This window comes from Synchiropus splendidus, chromosome 7, assembly GCF_027744825.2.
Source record: "Synchiropus splendidus isolate RoL2022-P1 chromosome 7, RoL_Sspl_1.0, whole genome shotgun sequence".
Lineage (NCBI taxonomy): Eukaryota > Metazoa > Chordata > Actinopteri > Syngnathiformes > Callionymidae > Synchiropus > Synchiropus splendidus.
The window spans coordinates 14,867,460-14,887,751 of NC_071340.1; the positions used below are offsets into that span (position 1 = coordinate 14,867,460).

Sequence of the window (20,292 nt, forward strand, 5' to 3'; positions counted from 1 at the left end):
TTCATTGTCCTCTACCCCTGTAGTTGACCGAAAATGCTCCTCTGCCATAAATAAGTTTAGTAGTCGTAGTTCATTCTCCTCTAATAACATCTTAATTTATTAATTTCAGAGCGACGACTGGTCTCAGTTATCACAACTGGATAAGTGACAGAATGAACATGTATGTTTTGTCCCTAGTAAATGGGTTTAAAATGGCACCGAAAAAAAATCCCGACGTGATTAGATCAACCCGCTTTCCTGAAATAGAGCGCCTTCATATTTAGAGACCATCCCAGGATAAGTGGAGGAGCATGAAGTTTATATGCTCACTGTGTCCATGTGTTTGAGGATCTGCTGCGGCCCTGTGAGCGTCGGGCTGTAATCATGGCCGGGTAATTACAGAGGGGAGGCAGGACTCGCCCCGCCAGGAACAGAAATACCCAGGAGTCCTGCAGCAGCTGCGGAGGAGTCCACGCTCCATGCTCCAGTGTGAGATCACAGTTGCAGTTTCCTTACCTGTTGCTTCAAATGAAACAGGTCGATCCAGATGTTGCATTTCAAACCCTTGAAACTCCTTCACTTCACCTGATGCCACTGAAGTGAAATTGTATGGTTTTTGTTATAGGTGAGCCATAAATAATGACTCGCACTGTTCATCTCACCCACAAAAGGATAAGCTCAATACTTTTGAGTCAATCCACTTTGCTTCTTTTAGTGGCTCTTTTTCATTTCCCAGCAATGTTCTGATCATTTTCTCGACATCAGTATGAGAACAGTAGAAAGCCAGAAGTGAGTGGTGCAGACAGAAGGGGAGGAGAAGCTGAAAATAAGGGGCTTGTTTTACTGGGAGCAGGCGACTTCACTAAAGTTAGTTTTAGAGGAAAGGAGGGGACAAACCTGACTCACTCACTTTTCCTCTCCATCTGATCTGTCCACACACTCCTCAAGGCAAAACCAGGATAACCAGACAACTGTGAGTAAGATGCATGCGCTATGTTATTTACATATTTACTTTGCTATATGTTATTTACTGTATTATATTTTATAACAGATAACAAGTGATAATTACTACCTGGATTAGATCTTGTCTCTTTATTCAGCCTCTCACTGAAGACAGTTGCTTGTATAAATTATTTTTTACAGAAAGATATTCCTCCATATTACTGTCACTTATTACTCTTCAAATACATATTTTGCTTTCGTGCCACACTTCAATTTAGAGAGTTACTGAGCTCCTCTATGCAACTTTATATTAAAGTATTTGTACAACGGACACTGTATCTGGGCTTCAAAGTTTGGAGGCTTGACAAGAGGAGTGATTGTGGAGACTGATGTAAACCAGCCTGTTTCGGTGATCTGTGAAGACCATTTGGACCTTTGTGCACTGCCATGCGTGGTACTTGAGTAGTTCAGACTCAGTCAGAGAGCAGAACCAACTGTTGGTTGAATGGTGAAGACAGAAGAGGGTGAGACTCCAGGGTGACATTGTCAACATGAAGGACACCAAGAGAGGGGTTGAGCAGCAGAAGATAAGCAGGAGATGATGGATGACTTCATAGAGTTATAGTCAAACCTAGCTATATTGGAATCAGTCTTTCTGGGGTGGCGAGAGGTGGCATCTTGTTTTTGCTGAGTGAACTCCTTGCTGTGTGGCGGTCACTTGCTATGCCTCCTGTGGCCACTCCTGTTTCCTCCCACAGTCCAGAAACACACAGGTGAAATGATGAGGGTAAATCTATAGTGGATGCATGACCTGTCCAGGGGGGGTCCCCCAACTTGATCCTGCCGCAGCTGAGTTGCTAACTTTACAAGGAATTAAAACCCCGCACAAATTAGTTTTGCGGCCTGTATTTGTCTATTTTTATATATGTAACAACTGCAGCAAGTTTACTGTGATATTATTTTCTATTTTGGGTACAGTGAACCATAGCAATTTTCCTTTTCTCGGAAACCTCACGGCCCCATGAAGGCATGTATCTTATTAGCACTTATTAACAATTCTTAGTCGTCCATCTGAGACAGCATGACACTCAGTGGCGCAAGCATAATAGAGCAATGTATGTACTGATTAACCCCCCAAATAAATTAATAAATAAGTAAATAAATATCTATTTCACAGTTTCCTGAAACTGGCACTGACCTTATCTACCACAAAGCACGCAATAATTGTGAACATTAACAGGATAAAGTTCCTCCCTCTGATCCCTTCTCAATAACTGAACATGACTTCATGCTTTTGCTGATGCTCATTTAATACTACAAAAATAAATGAGTACTCTGGAATGTGATGAAGCTGTCTTTTTTTTCTAGTTTAACTGAAAATGTATTGGACCTAGTGATTTTCACTCGCACTCATAGCTAACTTAACATAGTTAACTTTCTGTTGACAGAACTCTGTGAAGCTCAACTGTCACTTCTGTTCCACAGCAACAAGGCTAAACAATTCTGAAATATTCCCCTGAAACATCTCAATGAAGAAGAAGGTCTAGCTAAAGTCACAGAAGAGGCTTTGCCTTTGCACCTCTGACATGTGTAGTGACCACAGCTGCAGTTGGTAAAGGCTAATAGCAGATGAAGCTTGGTAATTGCTGGTGTGATGGTGGGCTGTGGACCTCGCTGTACATTAGACCACACAGGGAGAACCTCTCTTACATATGCACACGTATGTAATTACTGAGTCCAGAGAGGTGCCACTGCGGACATGACAGATGTTGTAGCGCACGGAGAGACGTTTGGATGAAGAGTTACATTTGCTCCGAGCAGCTGAAACTGAATCCCTGGCTGGAGCAGAAATATCTGGATGCGGCAGAGCTGGGCGGTAAATATAGAGTCTCTCCCACGCCTCTGCGCAGCCTCTGGAATAAAACTTCCTGCTGGCTTTGCTGCGGTGGTCCAGCGGCCTCCATCTTCTGGACAAATTATAAGGCCTTCAGCAGCAAACTCACCGACTCCACCCCAAATAAGTAACGGCTGCCCTCCGAGCTGAAACAGCACTGCTGTGAACTGGTGCTCCAGTGGGGGTCGCAACAGGCGACAGGAGATTTGCTGGTTTTCTACTTCAAATCTAACTCAAATGGTCCTGAATGTGGGCTCAACGCTGGCGCCAGAATGTACTATAAATATTGTAGGATGAGATTTACGTTCTTTGGTTGGTAGATACATGAGTGAGTCGAATACCATTCCGACTCAATGTCTCTTAAATAGTCAAGCAACTTCAGATCTCCCTGTTTGTGAAGAGCACATTTCCACCTGTTTCTGTTTGCTGTTTAAGGCAAGATGACATCCCGCCTGCATCTCCACCTGGCCTGTGTGAGCCTGCTCTCCCTCTGCTGGGGCATCTGCCACTCCTCTCCTCTCTTCTACAATGTTTCCATGGATGGCAGTGGAGATGAAGCAGAGCTCGAGCTGCTTTTCCCAACGTCCTTCTCCACCCGAGCTCCCGTCCAAGTGACGGCATCCACCGGCACCCCCAGCCTGACCAACAGCATCACCACCACCATGATCCGACTGAAAGACTTTGTCCTGAGCAGGGTGGTGGACTTCCTGCAGGAGAATCTTCTCATCATCATCGTGGTGACCTCCCTGCTCATCGTCATGGTCTTCATCATCTGCTGTGCGTCTGCCATGAGTCATAAACGTAAGCTGGAGGCCTATAAGCCCCCGCCAAACCCCCCCAGGAAGTACATGGCCGACAAAACAGTAGCAGGGAAGACTGAGGTCCAGGAGAGGGCTTATGGAGTGGACCACGTCAAGAGGGTCCAGAACCAAGGCATGGCCTCCCCTAACCTCCGGGTGCCATCCAAGGCTCTGGTTGGAGAAAGAGGTCGGGATGTCAGGTCGTCGCCCCGCCAGGAGGTGAGGAAGGTGCGGGAGGTTGAGGAGGTGGAGAAGCGTCGAGAGGAACCGAAACATAAGGAGCAGCCCAAGCATCGTGAGGAGGTGCAGCACACTTCCGCTGCTAGCTCCAGTCATCCTGTCTGTACGTGCCATCTGAAGAAGAACCACCACTAGGGGGCGCTAGCGCTGTCGGATTGGACATTGTCCAGATGTCTGGTGGCCACAAAACATCTACGAGCAGTTATGATCTTGTCAGATGTGGTCAGGGATACATTTTTCTTTGACAGGATTATGGAAGGGAGACGGACAAGAGAAACCTGGTTAAATATGGCAGCATGATGCCATTTTCTTTCTGTGTGAACATCAAAATACAAATAAAAACATCATTTTTTGATCAACAGAGTTGCTCTCATGATCTCAGAGATCATAGCAAATCCATGAACGAGGTCAACCGGGCTCTGTTTTACAAACTGGTTTTAGTTTCCTCATTGGACCAGACTATTCATCGTCTGCGTATATATTTAAATGCTTGCAAGGGACGAAGATTCGCTCCCACCACATGTTTAAATGCGGAAACATGACATGGAAATTGATGAAGTAAGGTATTTGCAATCACAAGTGTTACTCAAGGACACCCAGGCAAAACAACAAATCCTACCGTTTATACTTGAATAGACAATGTGCTTTTAAAAAAGCTAACTCGGGTGCCAAAGCAGTTTTGATAACCTTTGTCTCTGCAGCATAGGACACGTTTTATTTTGATGGACAGTAACGTCGCTATTATTTTGTATGCTTATTAGTATTTACTTTTTTTTTCTCTTTCCTTTCTTTAAGTTTCCTGCTGTACATTGTTGACACAATGATGACAAAGCTTTTGTACTGGGATTTATACTGGGAATTTACAGTTTTTGTGTTTCTTATTTAAACATGTTTAAACATATGAATTTAAGAATTTTCTCACAACATTTTCAAAAATATTTAGCGGGTTTTTTTTCTTGTTAATTTGACATTTTAAACTGCCTCTTTTTTCTAAGAGTTCGGTCAGAAGGTGTTTAAATGTTTACTCCTGTTTCAAAGCCGATTTATTTAAATGCTACTTTGCTTAATAAAATAAAGAGTTTGACGATCACGTCTTTGACTTTTTTTCAAGTTCTGCAGCGTAATAGGAATGTGTAATAAAGGCAATATCAGATGATGAAGTACTTTCCGTCCACAGAGAATTTGGGTTGCAAAAATATATATATATAAAAACATGATCTTATATATTCTGGATTAGATCCTCTGAAAACATTCGACACTCCTCCCTCTGTTTGGGCACCTGAGCACTAGACCGAATATAGGTTCTGCTGACAGCACATATTGTCCAGAACCAAGCCCTGGTTTTCTATCTACTGGACTGTAAATTCTATCTCAGCTGGAGAAGGTTGGGTTGCCAGGTGAAACTTAACCATGTGATCAAGTGACGTTTGCATCATCTAAAGATGTTCTTATCGATGTAGCTTCCCGCATGGATAGACTGACTCAACAACCAAAGATAGAAAGACAAGTTTTAATTATGACTGAATCAATGACATGCAAATGTCAGGTCAAACGTCAAAGGGGCAGATAGCCAACAGAAGCGGCCTGAAACACGAGTCCCTACGCTGCCCAACACCAGGGTCAGATTCCCTGCTCTTTTGTCGATGAGGTGCTAAATAATTCGAGAGCGACTTTCGCTCTTTTCACCAGGTGAAAGGATGCAGCAAAAAACAATCTGTCCAGGTGACTCACTCCAGCGAGTTTGATACATACATGACCTGGTCCAGATTTATCGAATCCTGCTGATATCATGGCCTTTCAGCCTCTTTACTTGAGACCGTATGAACTCGTGCTTATCGCAGATGAGGAAGGGAAGAGGTAACACAGCACCTTAAGAGTGTCTTTAAATTTTGATGAGCATCTGCAGGGAATTCTCAGCAAGTGTGGAGGCTCATCAGAGAGCAGGAGGATCATGTGCCGAGCAGCCGGTCCGCTCCTATGAGGGAGCGTCAGATGAAGAGCCAGCTCAGAAGGATGGAACTAGCTTGGCACCTCTAACAGGCCAATGTTGATCGCCCTTCAGCTCGAGTCATGCCCTGGTGCAGATGTGGTGTTCTGCTAGTTCTCTGCATTTGTCCTCTGACCTGCTTCACCAAATCTCCTTGTCCTCCCGGCTGCTGCTGCGCTCAAGGTGGATTTCTGGTTCTGTGCGAGTCTCTGGGTCTCAGGTCTCTCCCTCGCTCTGTCCCTCTGAGCACCTCATCGCTGTCTGTGGCCAGGAACCAGCTCTGTAACGTGGACCACCTTCTCAGGCCCTTCTCTGGCTTACAGGAGCTCAGCCTCAGTCACAATCTTCTCAGTCGCTTCCCTCGAGGACTACCCCCCAGCCTGGAGTCGCTGCTGTTGCAAGAAAACAGGATTACTTACATCACCGCAGGATCCCTGAGACAGCTGAGGAACCTAACTCAGCTGGATCTGGAGGATAACCGCATCAGTGCGGTCCAACCCGGAGCACTTCAGGCGCTTGACAAGTTGAAGGTTCTCACTCTCAAAGGAAACCGACTCACCAGCCTTCCCCTGAATCTACCCACCTCTTTGACTCATCTAGATGTCTCTGCCAACTGCATCTCCACCCTGGACCTACCATCCCTCTCTTCACTGCTCAACCTGCAGGTCCTGAAGATCAACAGCAACTGCCTGCGCTCAGTCCCAGAGAACACCTTCGACAAGCTCCCTCGGCTGCGCTCAGTCAACCTAACCAACAACCGCTGGGTGTGTGAGTGTGACATCTTGTATCTGTACCGCTGGCTGCTGAGCGGCCGACTGAAGATGACCACGGACCTGGTTTGCACCGAGCCGGTCCACCTGGCTCAACATCTCCTCCTAAACCTCTCTGTGATGACTATCTGCCCAACAATCATCAAGACAGAATCCTTCACAAAAAACTGGACTAGATTCAGAACCAACCACGAAGACGGAACGGACTCAAATGCCAATGACGGGGTCCGACTTTTACCTGACCACTACTCCTTACAGACTCTAACATATGAGGATTGCTTTTCTCTGGACAGCGCACCAACAGCAGGCACCGTCCACCCCAGAACCACCTCTGGGCAAAGCTGCCCGGAGAACTCCACAGGTTTCCAAATAAACATGACTCATTCTAAAGGGATGCAGCCGGTCTTCCCCACCGGCAGGGAAGGTCCTTCGCCCACACCAAACCCCGGCGTGTTTGCCCAGGAGGACTCTGTGGTCATCAACCTTCTGGCCACTTTATTTGTACTTGTGCTCCTGTTGATGGTGGTGGTTTTAATAATACTGAAAAAACTGCTCCACAGGCAACAGAGAGTCGCTCCAATGGATGGAGGGTCAGCTGGATGAAGCTAGCATGTGACACCCTGAAAATGTTTATGGAACTGAGCCAAATAAACCACAATGCCATAACTGAATTTTGATCTTGTGGTTTTACACTGCATTCATAGCATTTTCAGTGATAGACAAAACGATTTATTCCCATTTGATAGACATACTTTTATTCCTCAATATTTGTAAATATGAATGATGTAGCTCCAGGTGACACTGGCGTGAGACAGTTAATTGCTGATGTTCTTCTGCGTCTTCTCCTTATCCTGCTGCTTCACTCTGTAGTCAGACAGTGCTGCTTTGATGGCGTCTTCTGCCAGCACTAGAAGAATCACACAGAAACGAAATTCAACTACAGAAAATGTTTTGCAAGACAGAGATCAAGCAACACTCTTGTTGTCTCAAGGACAAAGTAAACTGTGGTGCCTGGTTAATCCCAAACCTCACGTGCCCTCCCGACAGTCAAAACCTTTCCAGGTGACATGTTCACATCAAAATGCCCAGAATATATTTTTCAATTGCCTGGAGAAGTGTTACAAATTCTAACAATTGCAATAACAAATCATCTTGAAAATATGCAAATAATACACACATGCATCCACGTATTCTTATAGTGTTTATATACTGTACTTGTTTCTAAGCATTGCAAGAACATAATCATGAATATCAGCTAAGAGTGATGCACTTGTCACTGAAGAACTATAGAATAGAAAGATGTCTTCTGGGCTGTCATTTTTAGGTCTGTTTTTGTCTGGTGTCACTTCACAGCTGACCACTGTGACTTGCACTTGCAACTGCAGGTGAGTGTACTCACTGGAACAATGAAGCTTGACAGGAGGAAGGCTTAATTCTTTGGCGATGTCTGTGTTTTTAATGCTCAAAGCTTCATCCACCTGCAGAAAAAGTCAGAAGTCTCAGTTGCAAAGTTTGTCTGATCATCATGCGGTCACTCACCGTTTTCCCCTTCACCCACTCGGTGGCGAGAGAACTCGACGCAATGGCGGATCCACATCCAAACGTTTTGAATTTTGCGTCCACGATCTTACCGTTTTCATCGACTTGAATCTGGTGAACAACATGGAAGGAGTTAAAGACTCCGTTTGCTGGACAAATGACTCCTGGAGTCGTGGCTCACTCACTTGAAGTTTCATCACATCACCACAGGCCGGTGCCCCCACCAGACCTGTCCCCACGTTTTGGGCGTTTTTGTCCAGAGAGCCCACATTTCTTGGGTTTTCGTAGTGATCGACCACCTTGGAAACAGACGACTGTTAGTCGTTCACACGAAAACGTGTCTACAGGAGACAGTAAAGTAAGCAACTGGCACCACGCGTCTTGGGAAAGTAACTACTTCACCTTTTTGTGATAAGAGCAGAGAGCGTTCAGCTGCGGGCACCACAACCTTCTGCCAAATACTAACGTCCGTAATGTCAACATCGCCATGTTGAAACGACAGCGAACGGAAACAGACGAAAACACACGAAGGCGTGGCGGTGTTGAAATACTCTTTTTTTCCTCATCAAATGTGCAGCGCATATCCACTTCTTCTTTTTAATCATAATTTTATTTTATTTTTATATATTAAATATATTGCTCTCACGTAATTTAATTAATCAATCAAAATGTATTTAAAGTATAAAAAAAACTTTTCTTTCGGCATTATAAGACAAAACTGAGAAGCACCTTTGAGTTACGTTTCATAAATAAATAGTTATTACGTATCGTGCATATTATTTTATTATATATTGTCGGTTACAGAAACGTGGGCTTGTTTGCTTCTCCAAACTCTCGCGATACTTCGGGCTTCGGGAGCTTGTTACCAGGCAGACTAGTTTCCAACATGGCGTCGACGAGCACGACAGAGCAAACGCAGTTGCAAGACATGGAGGAGGACGATGCTGAGATGGACGAGAGAGCGATGGAGTCAGACAACGACGACGGCGAAGACATGGGCGATGAAGCGTCCGACGATGAAGACAACGATTCTTCTGAGGACGAGAAAGAAAACGAAGCTGAAATCCAGCGCCTGGAGGAGCAGGTCATTATAAGGCGTGCTTAGTTAACTATCGTTAGCCGAGTTGCTAACGAGAATGAATGAATGCATGTCTTGGTCACAGAAACTCGCGCACAGAACCGATTTTTGAACAATTGCTGTTATTTTACAGTTTGTAAGTATTAGTTTTCACAGTTCAACCGCAGCCTAAGTTGTAAACAAACGACGTTAAGTGCATATTAAGTGCAGTACGTCATTGTCGCGACAAGCTTTGTTGTCGCTATTGCATGGTGCACCCGTCATGTGGTGTTGTGTTCAGCGGTTCGTGTGACATGAAAGTCTTGAACTGCATATTGACTGATGTTAAAGTTTCGGCATCCGTTATATTATATGTTCGACCGCAATAACGTAAATAACACATGACACTATGGGTTACTGCTTCCGAAAGGTAGTAAATAAAGTTAGTATCATAAAGTGTCAATCAAACTTGGTCCTATTGGATGAGCTCATATGTCCATCATATTTAAGTAACTGTCATACTGTCTGTGAATAAAAAATCTAAATTTGTTTTCCAGCTATCAATAAACGCCTTTGACTACAACTGCCATGTTGACCTGATTAAACTTCTGAAGCAAGAGGGAGAGCTTTTGCGTCTAAGGAAGGCAAGGCAGAAGATGAGTGAGCTTTTCCCGCTCACTGAAGGTAAGTGCATGTCTGGACAGTACTTAAAAATTCCAGCCCAAAAATATTTTCATCATCTGTATTTGCTCTAACATTAACTCAGAAATCATGTACAGTGGTGCCTCGTTTCTCGACCACAATCCGTTCCAGACGGCGAGAAGTGATTTGTTCAAAATCTGAATCGATTTTTCCCATTACAATGAATGGAAAAAGAAATAATGCGTTCCAAGCCTTAAAATAGGCTTTTGTAGGAGTGAATGTAGAGTGTCTGCTGCAGGTGCGCTGTTCGTCTATGTGTGTGGCCGCTGCATGTGGGAGGGGTTGCCGAGTGAGTGACGTCTCTCCAGAAGTGAAGAGGTGCCCGGTGCGTGTCCAGCTCTGAATGTGCGCTTCAGACTCGCCTCATCCCTGTCCCAGCTCCAGCCCACAACAGGACATCAAACCCTGGAGTGAGCGCTCCAGCCTCGGAGGTGTGGAGAGCGGTCCAGTGCGGAGACTGGAAATGTTTTACACCTCAATATGAAGAAAAAACAGTCAGTAAATGTAGCTAACGGGACACGTCTGCATACAGAGGCTGCGTTATACACAATAACAAAGCGCGTCGTGGGTCAGCTGATTGGTCTGCGCATTTGAATTCTGGATTTTCGTTCGAAATCTGAGGCAAAAACAAATCTCTAAACTTTTGTTTGAATTCCGGGACGTTCGAAAACCGAGGTACCACTGTATTAGGAAATGTCCTTGAGAGTTTACTTTCATATTTGTGATCGCAGTACGTTGCTGATCCAGCTTTGTTTTTGTGTTTTCTCACGTTTATTTCAACACAGAGATCTGGCTTGACTGGCTCAAGGACGAGATCCGTATGACTGAGGAGGAACCTAATCGAGAGGCAGTGTACGAGCTGTTTGAAAGAGCAGTGAAAGATTATATCTGTAAGTACAGTGTGACAATGGTTAATGTTGAAATCATGTGGATTAAATGATTTTCCTCATTGTGTTCACTTTCAGGCCCAGAAATCTGGCTTGAATATGCCCAGTATTCAATTGGTGGCATGGGCTCACCAGGGGGAATTGAGAAAGTGAGGTCCATCTTTGAGAGAGCTGTGACAGCAGTGGGGCTTCACATGACCAAGGGACACACTGTGTGGGAGGCTTACAGGGAGTTTGAGGATGCTATTCTGTCCACAGTGCAGGTGAGTTTGCCTGTGGATGTTCTCAGTTTCCACCAGAAGTCCCGTCGTTGGTACAGATGATCAAACTTATCTTGTGTGACCATCATCTACCTTTTTGTTGTGAATCTTATACAGAAAAAAATCTGTGCTTTGTCCTGCAGCCTCCGCCAGGACGGATCCCCAGCCCAGAGGAACAGGAGCGCCTTAGCACTCAGCTAGGGCGAATTCACACACTATTCCGTCGCCAGCTTGCTATCCCCTTAATAGGTGTTTATGACATTTGAATTTGCTGTTATTGTTTCTTAAGTTGTTCTTACAGTTCATTTGGTTGTGGCTGTCCATCATGCAAATCCTAAAGTCTAACTAATATTAAATTAACATCCTTATTTTATTTGAAATATATGTTGTCATGACGCCTCAATACGACCTTGATTAAATGTTCATATTTATATGCATTTGTTGTTGCACTTTCATTGTTGAAAAAAGATTTGTTAAATTCTTTTTCCAGATATGGAGAACACTTTTGCGGAGTATGAAGAATGGTCCGAAACTGGGGTGGCAGACACAATTGTAAATCAGTACAAGAAGGCTTTGCAGCAGATGGAAAAATACAAAGCTCTCGAGGAATCTTTGGTAACTTGCTTTCTTCAATCTTGTGACTTTTAGGCAACTTATTTTCCTTTCTTTATCGTCTTATCTGGGCGTTTCTGCTTTTGCTGTTCTGCAGTTGGTTGCCGAGACTCCTAAGCTGGCAGAGTACCAGACCTATCTTGATTTCGAAATGAAGGAAGGCGACCCAGCTAGGATCCAGATTACCTTCGAGCGGGCGCTGGCTGAGAACTGCCTGGTGCCTGACATGTGGGAAAAATATACCAAATACCTTGTGAGTATTGGACGAACTGTACCAAGGACTTGGAATTTCATCAAGTTCTCTGTTGGATCTTATGGATTGTTTTTCTGAATAACATACTATGTAGTGATTCGCAACATGCACAACATTTCCAATTCATCTTTGACATTGTGTCTCTGCAATCGTCAGGATCGTCAGCTGAAAATTAAAGACCTGGTTTTGTCCACTCATGAAAGAGCGGTCAGAAACTGTCCATGGACCATGGGTTTGTGGAAGAGCTACCTTCTCGCCCTTGAGAGACACAGAGCTGATCACAAGACAGTCTCAGGTTGGTACATAGTAGTTTGACTAGTTTTATTTGTTTATTTAGATTTTTTTGCAGGGAAATTCAAACCTGAATTGGCCTCATGTTAAATAGTGAAAGTACATAGATTTTCAGAGTGTTAAAATGACTTGGACATTATTTTGCCTGGAATGAAGATGGTTTGTTTCTCCCCACAGACGTGTTTGAGAAGGCCCTGAGTGCAGGTTTTATTCAAGCTACCGATTATGTGGAAATTTGGCAGGCGTACCTCGATTACCTGAGGAGACGTGTAGATTTCAGCAGTGGTAAGCTAATTCATTGGTGACTGTTATAATAGTTTAATACAACATTGTGTAACTAATGTTATCGAATCGCTGTGTGGAAAAATTACCCTTCACTTGAATGGAGAGATGTGTGTTGGTCGCCAGTGTGATCAAACACTCCGGCCACTTGAACAGATCCTCAGCCTCATTCGAATGCAAAATAACACTGAATCACAGTTGCAGTAACCAGGGTTCCTGTGAATCCATAAAAAGTCTTAAAAAAGGCATTAAATTCATGAGTCCAAAATGTAGGCCTTAAAAGCCATTAAAAAGTCTTAATTCAAAACATCAAAAATCATAAATATAGGCATATTTATGTTAGTTTTGAATTTCAAAAAACTCTAAATGATGGTTTTTTTTTGGTTTATTGTAGAATTGGTCTTAAATTCAACTTCAAATGGCATTAAAATAGTCTTAAAGTCTTGAATTTCACTGGATGTCCAGGTCTGACTTTTGGATGAAAAAACTCAAAAGCATGCCTCCTGAGACCTGACCACCTGTGCGTGGTTTTGAGGTTGTAAATTAGGTGTATTTAAACGCACGCATGTGGTTAAAGACAACTGATGCATATCTTGTGTTTAAGTGACCATGTGTCATCACGGCATTGAACTCTGAAAAAAAACTTGTTTTTGCTATACTAAAATGGTGAAAGATGCAGTGGTTCAATGTTCATGTTTCTTCAATAGTGACATTTTTTTATCTTCCAGAGTCAAGTAAAGAGTTGGAGGAACTAAGAGCTGCCTTCGCTCGATCTCTGGACTACATGAAACAGGATGTTGAAGAACGTGGGTAGCTCACTCTCACTCTTTTCTTCTGTCAGAAGTTTGATGTTTTGGTTTGGATCTGCAGGCTTCGGTGAAAGTGGTGATTCTTCGTGTGTCATAATGCAGATCTGGGCAAGAATAGAGGTGAGTTACCGTGGCAACGGTGCAAAAGCATTGTGTTTTGTCGCTCAGTTGATTCATGATTCATTTAATCGAATGCTTTTCTCAATAATCAACCTTGTGGTATGTTGGCTTTTTTCCTTGAGGAGATATGTAACAGTTAAATCTTGGCAGCTGATCATTTAAGTTACAACTGTGATCCCTAAACTGACACCGGTTTCCCGACAGGCACTACACTGCAAAAACATTCAGAAAGCCAGAGAGCTGTGGGACAGTATCATGACCAAAGGAAATGCCAAATATGCCAACATGTGGCTGGAGTACTACAACCTGGAAAGGTGTGACGTCACATCTTGGTGGAATGCACCTTCACTCCTGTTTCACTTTGTCATTTTGGCAATTCCTCCCCAGGTCTTACGGCGATACCGTCCACTGTCGAAAAGCTCTTCACCGGGCTGTCCAGTGCACGTCGGACTATCCGGAGCACGTGTGTGAAGTTCTGCTCACCTTCGAGAGAGTGGAAGGTTGGTGACAGAACGGCATCTCCATTTCTCAGTGTGTTGACGTTGACGACTTCTCACCATGACTCTCAGGCTCTATAGAGGACTGGGATGTAGCAGTGCAGAAGACTGAGAATCGGCTGATAAGGGTGAACGAGCAGCGGGCCAGAGTGAGAGCACACACCAATGTTTTTCATGGAGTCTGGGGAGGGTCACTCACTGCCTCTGTTCTGGTCTCAGACAGCTGAGAAAGAAGCCAACCTCGCGCTTCAGGAAGAGGAGAAGGCGGAGCAGCAGCGGAAGATGAAGGCAGACAAGAAAGCTCAGAAGAAGGCTCAGAAAGTCTTCAGAGCAGGGGAGAAGAGGAAAGCTGATCAGCAAGAAGGACTTCAGGAGGACTGGAGCGAAAACTCTGGTGAGACTTAGAAACGCTGCGTCGTGTCTTATGTCTTTACTCACATTCCCTCCCCTTTGACTGAACCAGTGTCTAAAAGAAAGCGGCCGAATGACCAAACAACGTTGGAGTTCATGGAGACGGAGACGGGACACTCTGGCAAGAAACCTCCTCCTGGATATAAACCTGCTCCCCCGGGCATGAAGAAACCACAGCAGGCTGTGGTCCAGCAGCAGAGCGACGACAAGATGGAGCTTCGAAATGACAACAGCAGCGTGTTCATCAGTAACCTGGCGTACACCCTGGAGGAGCCAGAAGCCAAACTGCGGACTCTCTTTGAGACCTGTGGTCCTATTAATCAGGTCAGACCCGTGTTTGGCAACAAAGGGGGATTCAAAGGTTACTGCTACGTCCAGTTCGAGGCCCCGGCTTCTGTCTCCGAAGCCCTGAAGCTGGACAGGAGGGAGCTGGAGGGGAGGCCCATGTTTGTGTCGCCGTGTGTGGACAAGAGCAAAAATCCAGACTTTAAGGTGAGAGTGACTTTCCCCTGTTTGTACTGTTCAAAGGGAAGTGACTTTGATGTTGGTCCTGCAGGTGTTCAAGTACAACACTTCAATGGAGAAACACAAAATCTTCATCTCTGGCCTGCCCTTCTCCTGCACGAAGGAGCAGCTCGAGGAGCTCAGCAAAAGTCACGGCACCGTCAAAGAAGTCCGTCTGGTCACTTACCGGTCGGGGAAGCCCAAGGTGAGAGTTCGGAAGATTCAAGCCTTCATTGAGATCCATTATGCTAGAATGTTTACAATGTCACAATCCACAAGTGGATGGAACATCACTGTGACAGCTGAGTCACTCACTTCCTGTTTCCATTCCTAATGAAGCCAAACAGGAAAGGACTGTGGGAGACGGTACAATAACATGAATGGGCAGCAGAAAACTCCATCAAATGTGTAATGCGGAATTTGCTGTCATCCACTCTTTGAAAACAAAATATGGTGAACATTGAATTTTTCTTATGTCGTAGTTGGGCTGAGCGATATGGTTTGTGACACAGCTTAAACCTAGAAGCCCTCGGAGAGCACTAACCTCCGCCAATAAAGAGTCCAATTCCCTTACAGGGAATCGAACCTGGGCAATGGTGGTGAGCGCACCGACTCCGCCGCTTGACTCTTGAAAATTTTACCCAATTCGGTCCATAACATTTCAGGTTATTTTGAACACAGACAGAGCAACTCTGTTGTTGGTGGAGGTAAACATTGTAGTACACATGACAGTCCAGTAAGGGGCGCTGCCAACAAATAATCATTGTATCGGCCCGCCCTACGTTGCTCAACCAAGTATTTGACGTGTCCTGTCTGAAGGGTCTGGCCTATGTGGAGTTTGCCAATGAGGCCCAGGCCTCCCAGGCGGTTCTGAAGATGGACGGCTTGGAGATGGAAGGCAACAAAATCTCAGTTGCCATCAGCAACCCTCCCCGCAGGAACACAGAGAAGCCCGGCTTCAACAGACCCGCGAGCGACGCACGTCAGGCCTACGGATCGTAAGTGACCCGACCTGGCTTTGTGATGGTTTCCCCATTCCATAGGCTCATGTGTGTTTGGTCCTGCAGGAGAGGGAGGGGCCGCACGCAGCTGTCACTCCTGCCTCGGTCACTGCATCGACCGGCTGAGCCCTCAAGCAAGGTGGCCAACGGAACTGCAGCTGAGTCATCATCTTCGTCATCATCGGCAGGTTCCAAACCTCTGTCCAATTCTGACTTTGCCAAAATGCTCTTGAGCAAGTGACAGAGGAACAGTGAGGATCGTGCTCCAACTAAATGACATCATGTGTTTCAGAGAGCCAATGTTGTGAATCTCTGTTGTAGAATTCCTGTTCTATTGTCCGCCCTGTGAGGTTGCCTTAAAGCCCTGCTCCTGCCCTCCACTTCCTGTCGACATCTTGTTCAAAACCCTTTTTTTGTTGGATTGTGGCTGGCAGGCTGTTTTATATGAGGAAGTGTATAGTTGTATGTAAATACACAAATCTACTGTCAAAGACTGATCTGTTCGATGTTTCATGAAAGTTATATTTTTAATATTCGGCTACCGTTTTGGTTTTAACTTAAGGAGATGTGGTGTGTATGTGTACGCAGCAGTGATTATGATGCAAACTAGTTCCCTTTTGGTCTTTCTTGCTTCACTTTTGATATGTAACTTTGCTTTATTGTGAAAAGATATAAAGCCTTTTTATGATCTCCTTAATATGGATCAAAGCTCATGACTCCTGTTCAACAGTTACATCTGCATCGAATCAGAAATAGACACTTTGGAGCAGTTTGGTTTCTCATCTCACTCCTGTTGCCATTTTGGTAAATATCAGTCTTTTCTTATAGTAGCTGATACATTTCTGACAAAATCCCTTGACAGGTAGGCGAAAATAATACACCTAAATCAATATCCAAATCACCTAACCATGTGGTCATGAGAACAGTAGTGGAATCATGGCAACTAACCATCAGGTAGGTGGCCACAACAATGTCTGATGCGAGTTCCACCTCACCTCACTGTCTGGACTAGAATAGTTTAGTCACCTCTGTGGTTGTAATGATTCATGTAAACAGACCATGATCCTTTCAGCAGCTGCTTCTTTTAAAACTATGCACTTGGACGTTGAGCTGGGTCAAAATCTCGTCTTCACTGTGGCTCTGTGTATGATTACTATTAATTCTTTAGTGGCTAAAAGTGTAAAGGCATCACACCTCACATGCAACTACACAGAAGTCCCTGGCCTGTCAAAACATGAGACTTTTCACCAACCCATTCCTTCTTGACCTTCTGCGGTGTCAGAGAGGACAAAGAGACGTTTTATTTCAGTCTGTTTTTGACAGGTGTGAATATGTGTAACATCCCAGATGACCTCACCGAAGTTGCCTCGCTGTAAATGCGTAGTTGTCTATACTGAACGATTTTATTGGTTTCAGTTGTCCAGAATTTTGTGGCTTTTGAGTGAAATAAATACAAAATTGCCAGTTTTTATATGCATTGTGTTTGTATTAACTTAAACTTCTGTGAATTCCAGAGCTGCAACAGTATGTCCATCATTACCACATAAAATGTAAATAAAACTTTATTTAGAAATAAATAACAAAATGCCTAACAGTGTATTAGACCTTAATCCCTCAAATGACTTGTCAGCATCGGTTTGGACCGTGAACCAGTTGGAATCTGTTGGTCAACTCTGTGTTAAGGTTGGTGACACTGTGTTAGAAAATACCACTTCAGAGATAAAATAGCAGCAAAGACGACTCCCTGGCTCGGCGGCTCAGTTGTGAACTGGGATGAACTGGTCCGCCCCGGGCAGCCCGACGGCGTGCTCAGTGGTTGAGATCAACAGCGTGTCCAGCGTGAGCTCGGTGCATTTGGCGATGAAGCGGATAAAGGGGCGCACGTCACCCTCGTTGGCCGTGTCCAGAGCGGCGTAGTACTCCGACCTCTGCTCTTTCCGAATGGTGATGGGTGGGTATCTGGCTTGCATGAGCACCAGGTTCATCAACAGTCTTGACGTCCTGCCATTGCCGTCGACGAACGGGTGCACGTACACCAGTTTGTAGTGAGCCAGAGCCGCGAACTCCACGGGGTGAAGCTGCAGCGCCTCTTCTGAGTTCAGCCACTGGACCAGCTCCTGCATGTGTCTCTGCAGGTCCTGCGGGTGAGGTGGGATGTGGTGGCCCACAAAGACCTGGCTGCTTCGCAGCCTCCCCCCCTCCACCGGGTCGACGTAACCGAGGACACGGCGGTGGATCTCCAGGATGTCACCGACCGAGATGTCTCCACTTCTGGACAGCAGGGTGGTGTTGATGTACTTCATGGCTGCGTCCACGCCGATGGCCTCGTTCTGCTCCTGAAGACTCTTGCCAGGGACGGCGTAGCGCGTCTCGATGATGTGTCGGATTTCAGACAGAGTCAGTGTGCTGCCCTCGATGGCCACGGTGTGGTAGATGTGGTGATAGTAGGTCTCCTCCATCACCCTCCTGAGCGCCGAGTTCCCCTTGGGGATGGACATCAACCGGCGAACTTTACTGTCGATGATGCCGAAGTGGCGCTGGTCGATCTCCTCCACCAGGGGAAGAGTCCTGTCTCTGCTGACCAGAGCTCGCTGGTTGCACGGCGAGATGGCCAGAGCTTTGGTGTAGAGGTGGTCTGCCTGCACCACGTCCTTCTCCTCCTCCAGAATTGTCCCCAGCTCCGTCAGAGCATCCACGTATTCGGGGTTCATACTGAGAGCGTGCACCAGCAGCTTGTGAGCCTTTTCCCGCTTCCCAGACTTCTTCATCTCGAGGGCTTGTTGCAGCGCCGCCCGGGATTCCAGCACCATCTCTGCAGTGGAGAAGCAACACATCAGCAACAGCGCCCAACTTAACCATCCATGACATTTTCTAGGCTAAATCTTTGACTGTAAATCTTTACAAGGTGTAACAGTTGCGGGTACTAACCTTTGCTGGGCTTGGATTTTTGAGGCAGCAGGTCAATGGCGGTGAAAGGAACGGTGAGGCTGGTGGACTGGACAGTAGCCGGCTGGCGATAGTTGCTCCACAGCTGGCAGCGGAGTTGAGCGAAGCCTCTCAGAGCTGTGCGGCACTGATCCTCCACGCCGACCAGGGGTATCAACAAGGCCACCAGTGAGCCCAGGACCACACACAGCAGCGGGCCCCATCCTCCGAGGACGCGGCCGCTTGTCCACCGCCACACCATCAGAAAAGTCATGACGACCCCGGGTTAAGCGTTCCATCATCTGGGAAACGGCCCGCCATCAATATACAGCCGGCGAGGAGGCGCGATGAGAAAGAGGAAAAACCGGAATCTCTTCAGAAAAGATCGCTCTAAATTTAGCTCCCACAGAGGGCGAACTGAGATCCACCTTTGTTTGTTAATAACTGTCTAATAAAATGGAGGGATGTGACTCACGGAGCGCACAGCTGATACAACATCTGCGAGTGTGTACAAACTAGACCAACAACTTCCTTAACGTCCACCTCTGAACATTCATCCACACGATTGGCTCGAGTTCGTAAGAACAACGACGTTAATTGGTCAAATGCACAGCAAAACACCAGGCACATCGTAGTGCGTTCTGATTGGTTAGAAGGTTTAAACAACACTTTACCCTGCGTTTTGCCTGTCAGGCAACGCACTCTCGCATTTTAAATGTTTATATATGTATATTAAGGGTGGGATTCGATTAAAAGAATCAGAGAATTTGTGATTAATTAATCCCAATTAATCGCAGTTTAATGGTACAAGAATATTTGCCACAAAAAGCCACATTTTTCAATTAGAATATATTTTTTCTATTATTACTATTACGAATAGTATATTACTGAATCAGACGATGGACCCATACATGCATTTAAACAACATATTATATTGTTTATTTTGCATCAGTTTGACAATAGCACAATAAATCACGCCGGTGGCTATATTCAAGTTTTTATATCACCTTATTTAAACTTAAGCTCCTTTAATGTCTTGAAAATATTTGGATAAGAATTTCAACTTTATAAGAATTTCAAATACATTCAGAGTAGTGGAAACCATTGTGGAGCGAAAAACCTCAAAAGCAAACAGACTGCTTTTGTTTGCTTTTGTTCAGGGATTCCTCCATGTTTGTTGTTGTTGTTATCATCCTAGCTGCCATGTGTCTTGTGCATCATTGTGATCAGTGGACCAGGAACTCCTGCACTTACAAAGGTTCCCTGTTGTCTGGAGAGCAAACTGTTCAATTAAATTAAATTATTTTTGTTTTTGTAATTAATTAATTAATCGTAATATATATATAGTTTATATAGTTAATATAGTTTTTTACAGTTACAGTTTTTTAAAAGTTCATACTAGACCAACTCACTGCTCTGGCCCTGGAAGAAGTGAGTATGGTGGAAGCATTTCTTTAAATATAACCAACCTGTGGAAGTAAGTGCGATCCGAGTACAATACTGGAAGTTCCCGATATGATGGACATCATG

At 45.1% G+C, this 20,292-nt stretch overlaps 4 protein-coding genes across 4 annotated transcripts; 2 read left to right on the forward strand and 2 right to left on the reverse strand.

The window, feature by feature from the left end:
* The first annotated feature begins 3,255 nt into the window (after window positions 1-3,255).
* On the forward strand, window positions 3,256-3,990 carry tmem119a (transmembrane protein 119a). The gene has a single exon (XM_053870601.1). It carries the CDS (start codon window positions 3,256-3,258, stop codon window positions 3,988-3,990), a length of 735 nt encoding a protein of 244 aa, XP_053726576.1.
* Window positions 3,991-7,351: 3,361 nt separating this feature from the next.
* On the reverse strand, window positions 7,352-8,676 carry iscu (iron-sulfur cluster assembly enzyme). The gene is made up of 5 exons (XM_053871326.1): window positions 8,554-8,676; window positions 8,337-8,450; window positions 8,152-8,262; window positions 8,012-8,090; window positions 7,352-7,519 (listed from the first exon to the last, which is right to left on the reverse strand). The coding sequence occupies exons 1-5, from the start codon at window positions 8,638-8,640 to the stop codon at window positions 7,428-7,430; spliced, it is 483 nt and encodes a 160-aa protein (XP_053727301.1). The 5' UTR covers window positions 8,641-8,676; the 3' UTR covers window positions 7,352-7,427.
* A 327-nt stretch (window positions 8,677-9,003) lies between these two features.
* sart3 (spliceosome associated factor 3, U4/U6 recycling protein) lies at window positions 9,004-17,389 on the forward strand. Its single transcript, XM_053871324.1, has 19 exons — window positions 9,004-9,235; window positions 9,766-9,892; window positions 10,696-10,800; window positions 10,876-11,060; window positions 11,201-11,306; window positions 11,548-11,672; window positions 11,767-11,922; window positions 12,079-12,217; window positions 12,391-12,498; window positions 13,224-13,301; window positions 13,366-13,424; window positions 13,629-13,738; window positions 13,812-13,924; window positions 13,994-14,070; window positions 14,141-14,315; window positions 14,385-14,824; window positions 14,889-15,041; window positions 15,656-15,834; window positions 15,904-17,389. Exons 1-19 carry the CDS (start codon window positions 9,038-9,040, stop codon window positions 16,076-16,078), a joined length of 2,808 nt encoding a protein of 935 aa, XP_053727299.1. The 5' UTR covers window positions 9,004-9,037; the 3' UTR covers window positions 16,079-17,389.
* Window positions 16,939-19,293, reverse strand: ficd (FIC domain protein adenylyltransferase). The gene is made up of 2 exons (XM_053871325.1): window positions 18,766-19,293; window positions 16,939-18,649 (listed from the first exon to the last, which is right to left on the reverse strand). Exons 1-2 carry the CDS (start codon window positions 19,034-19,036, stop codon window positions 17,595-17,597), a joined length of 1,326 nt encoding a protein of 441 aa, XP_053727300.1. The 5' UTR covers window positions 19,037-19,293; the 3' UTR covers window positions 16,939-17,594.
* Window positions 19,294-20,292: the final 999 nt, after the last annotated feature.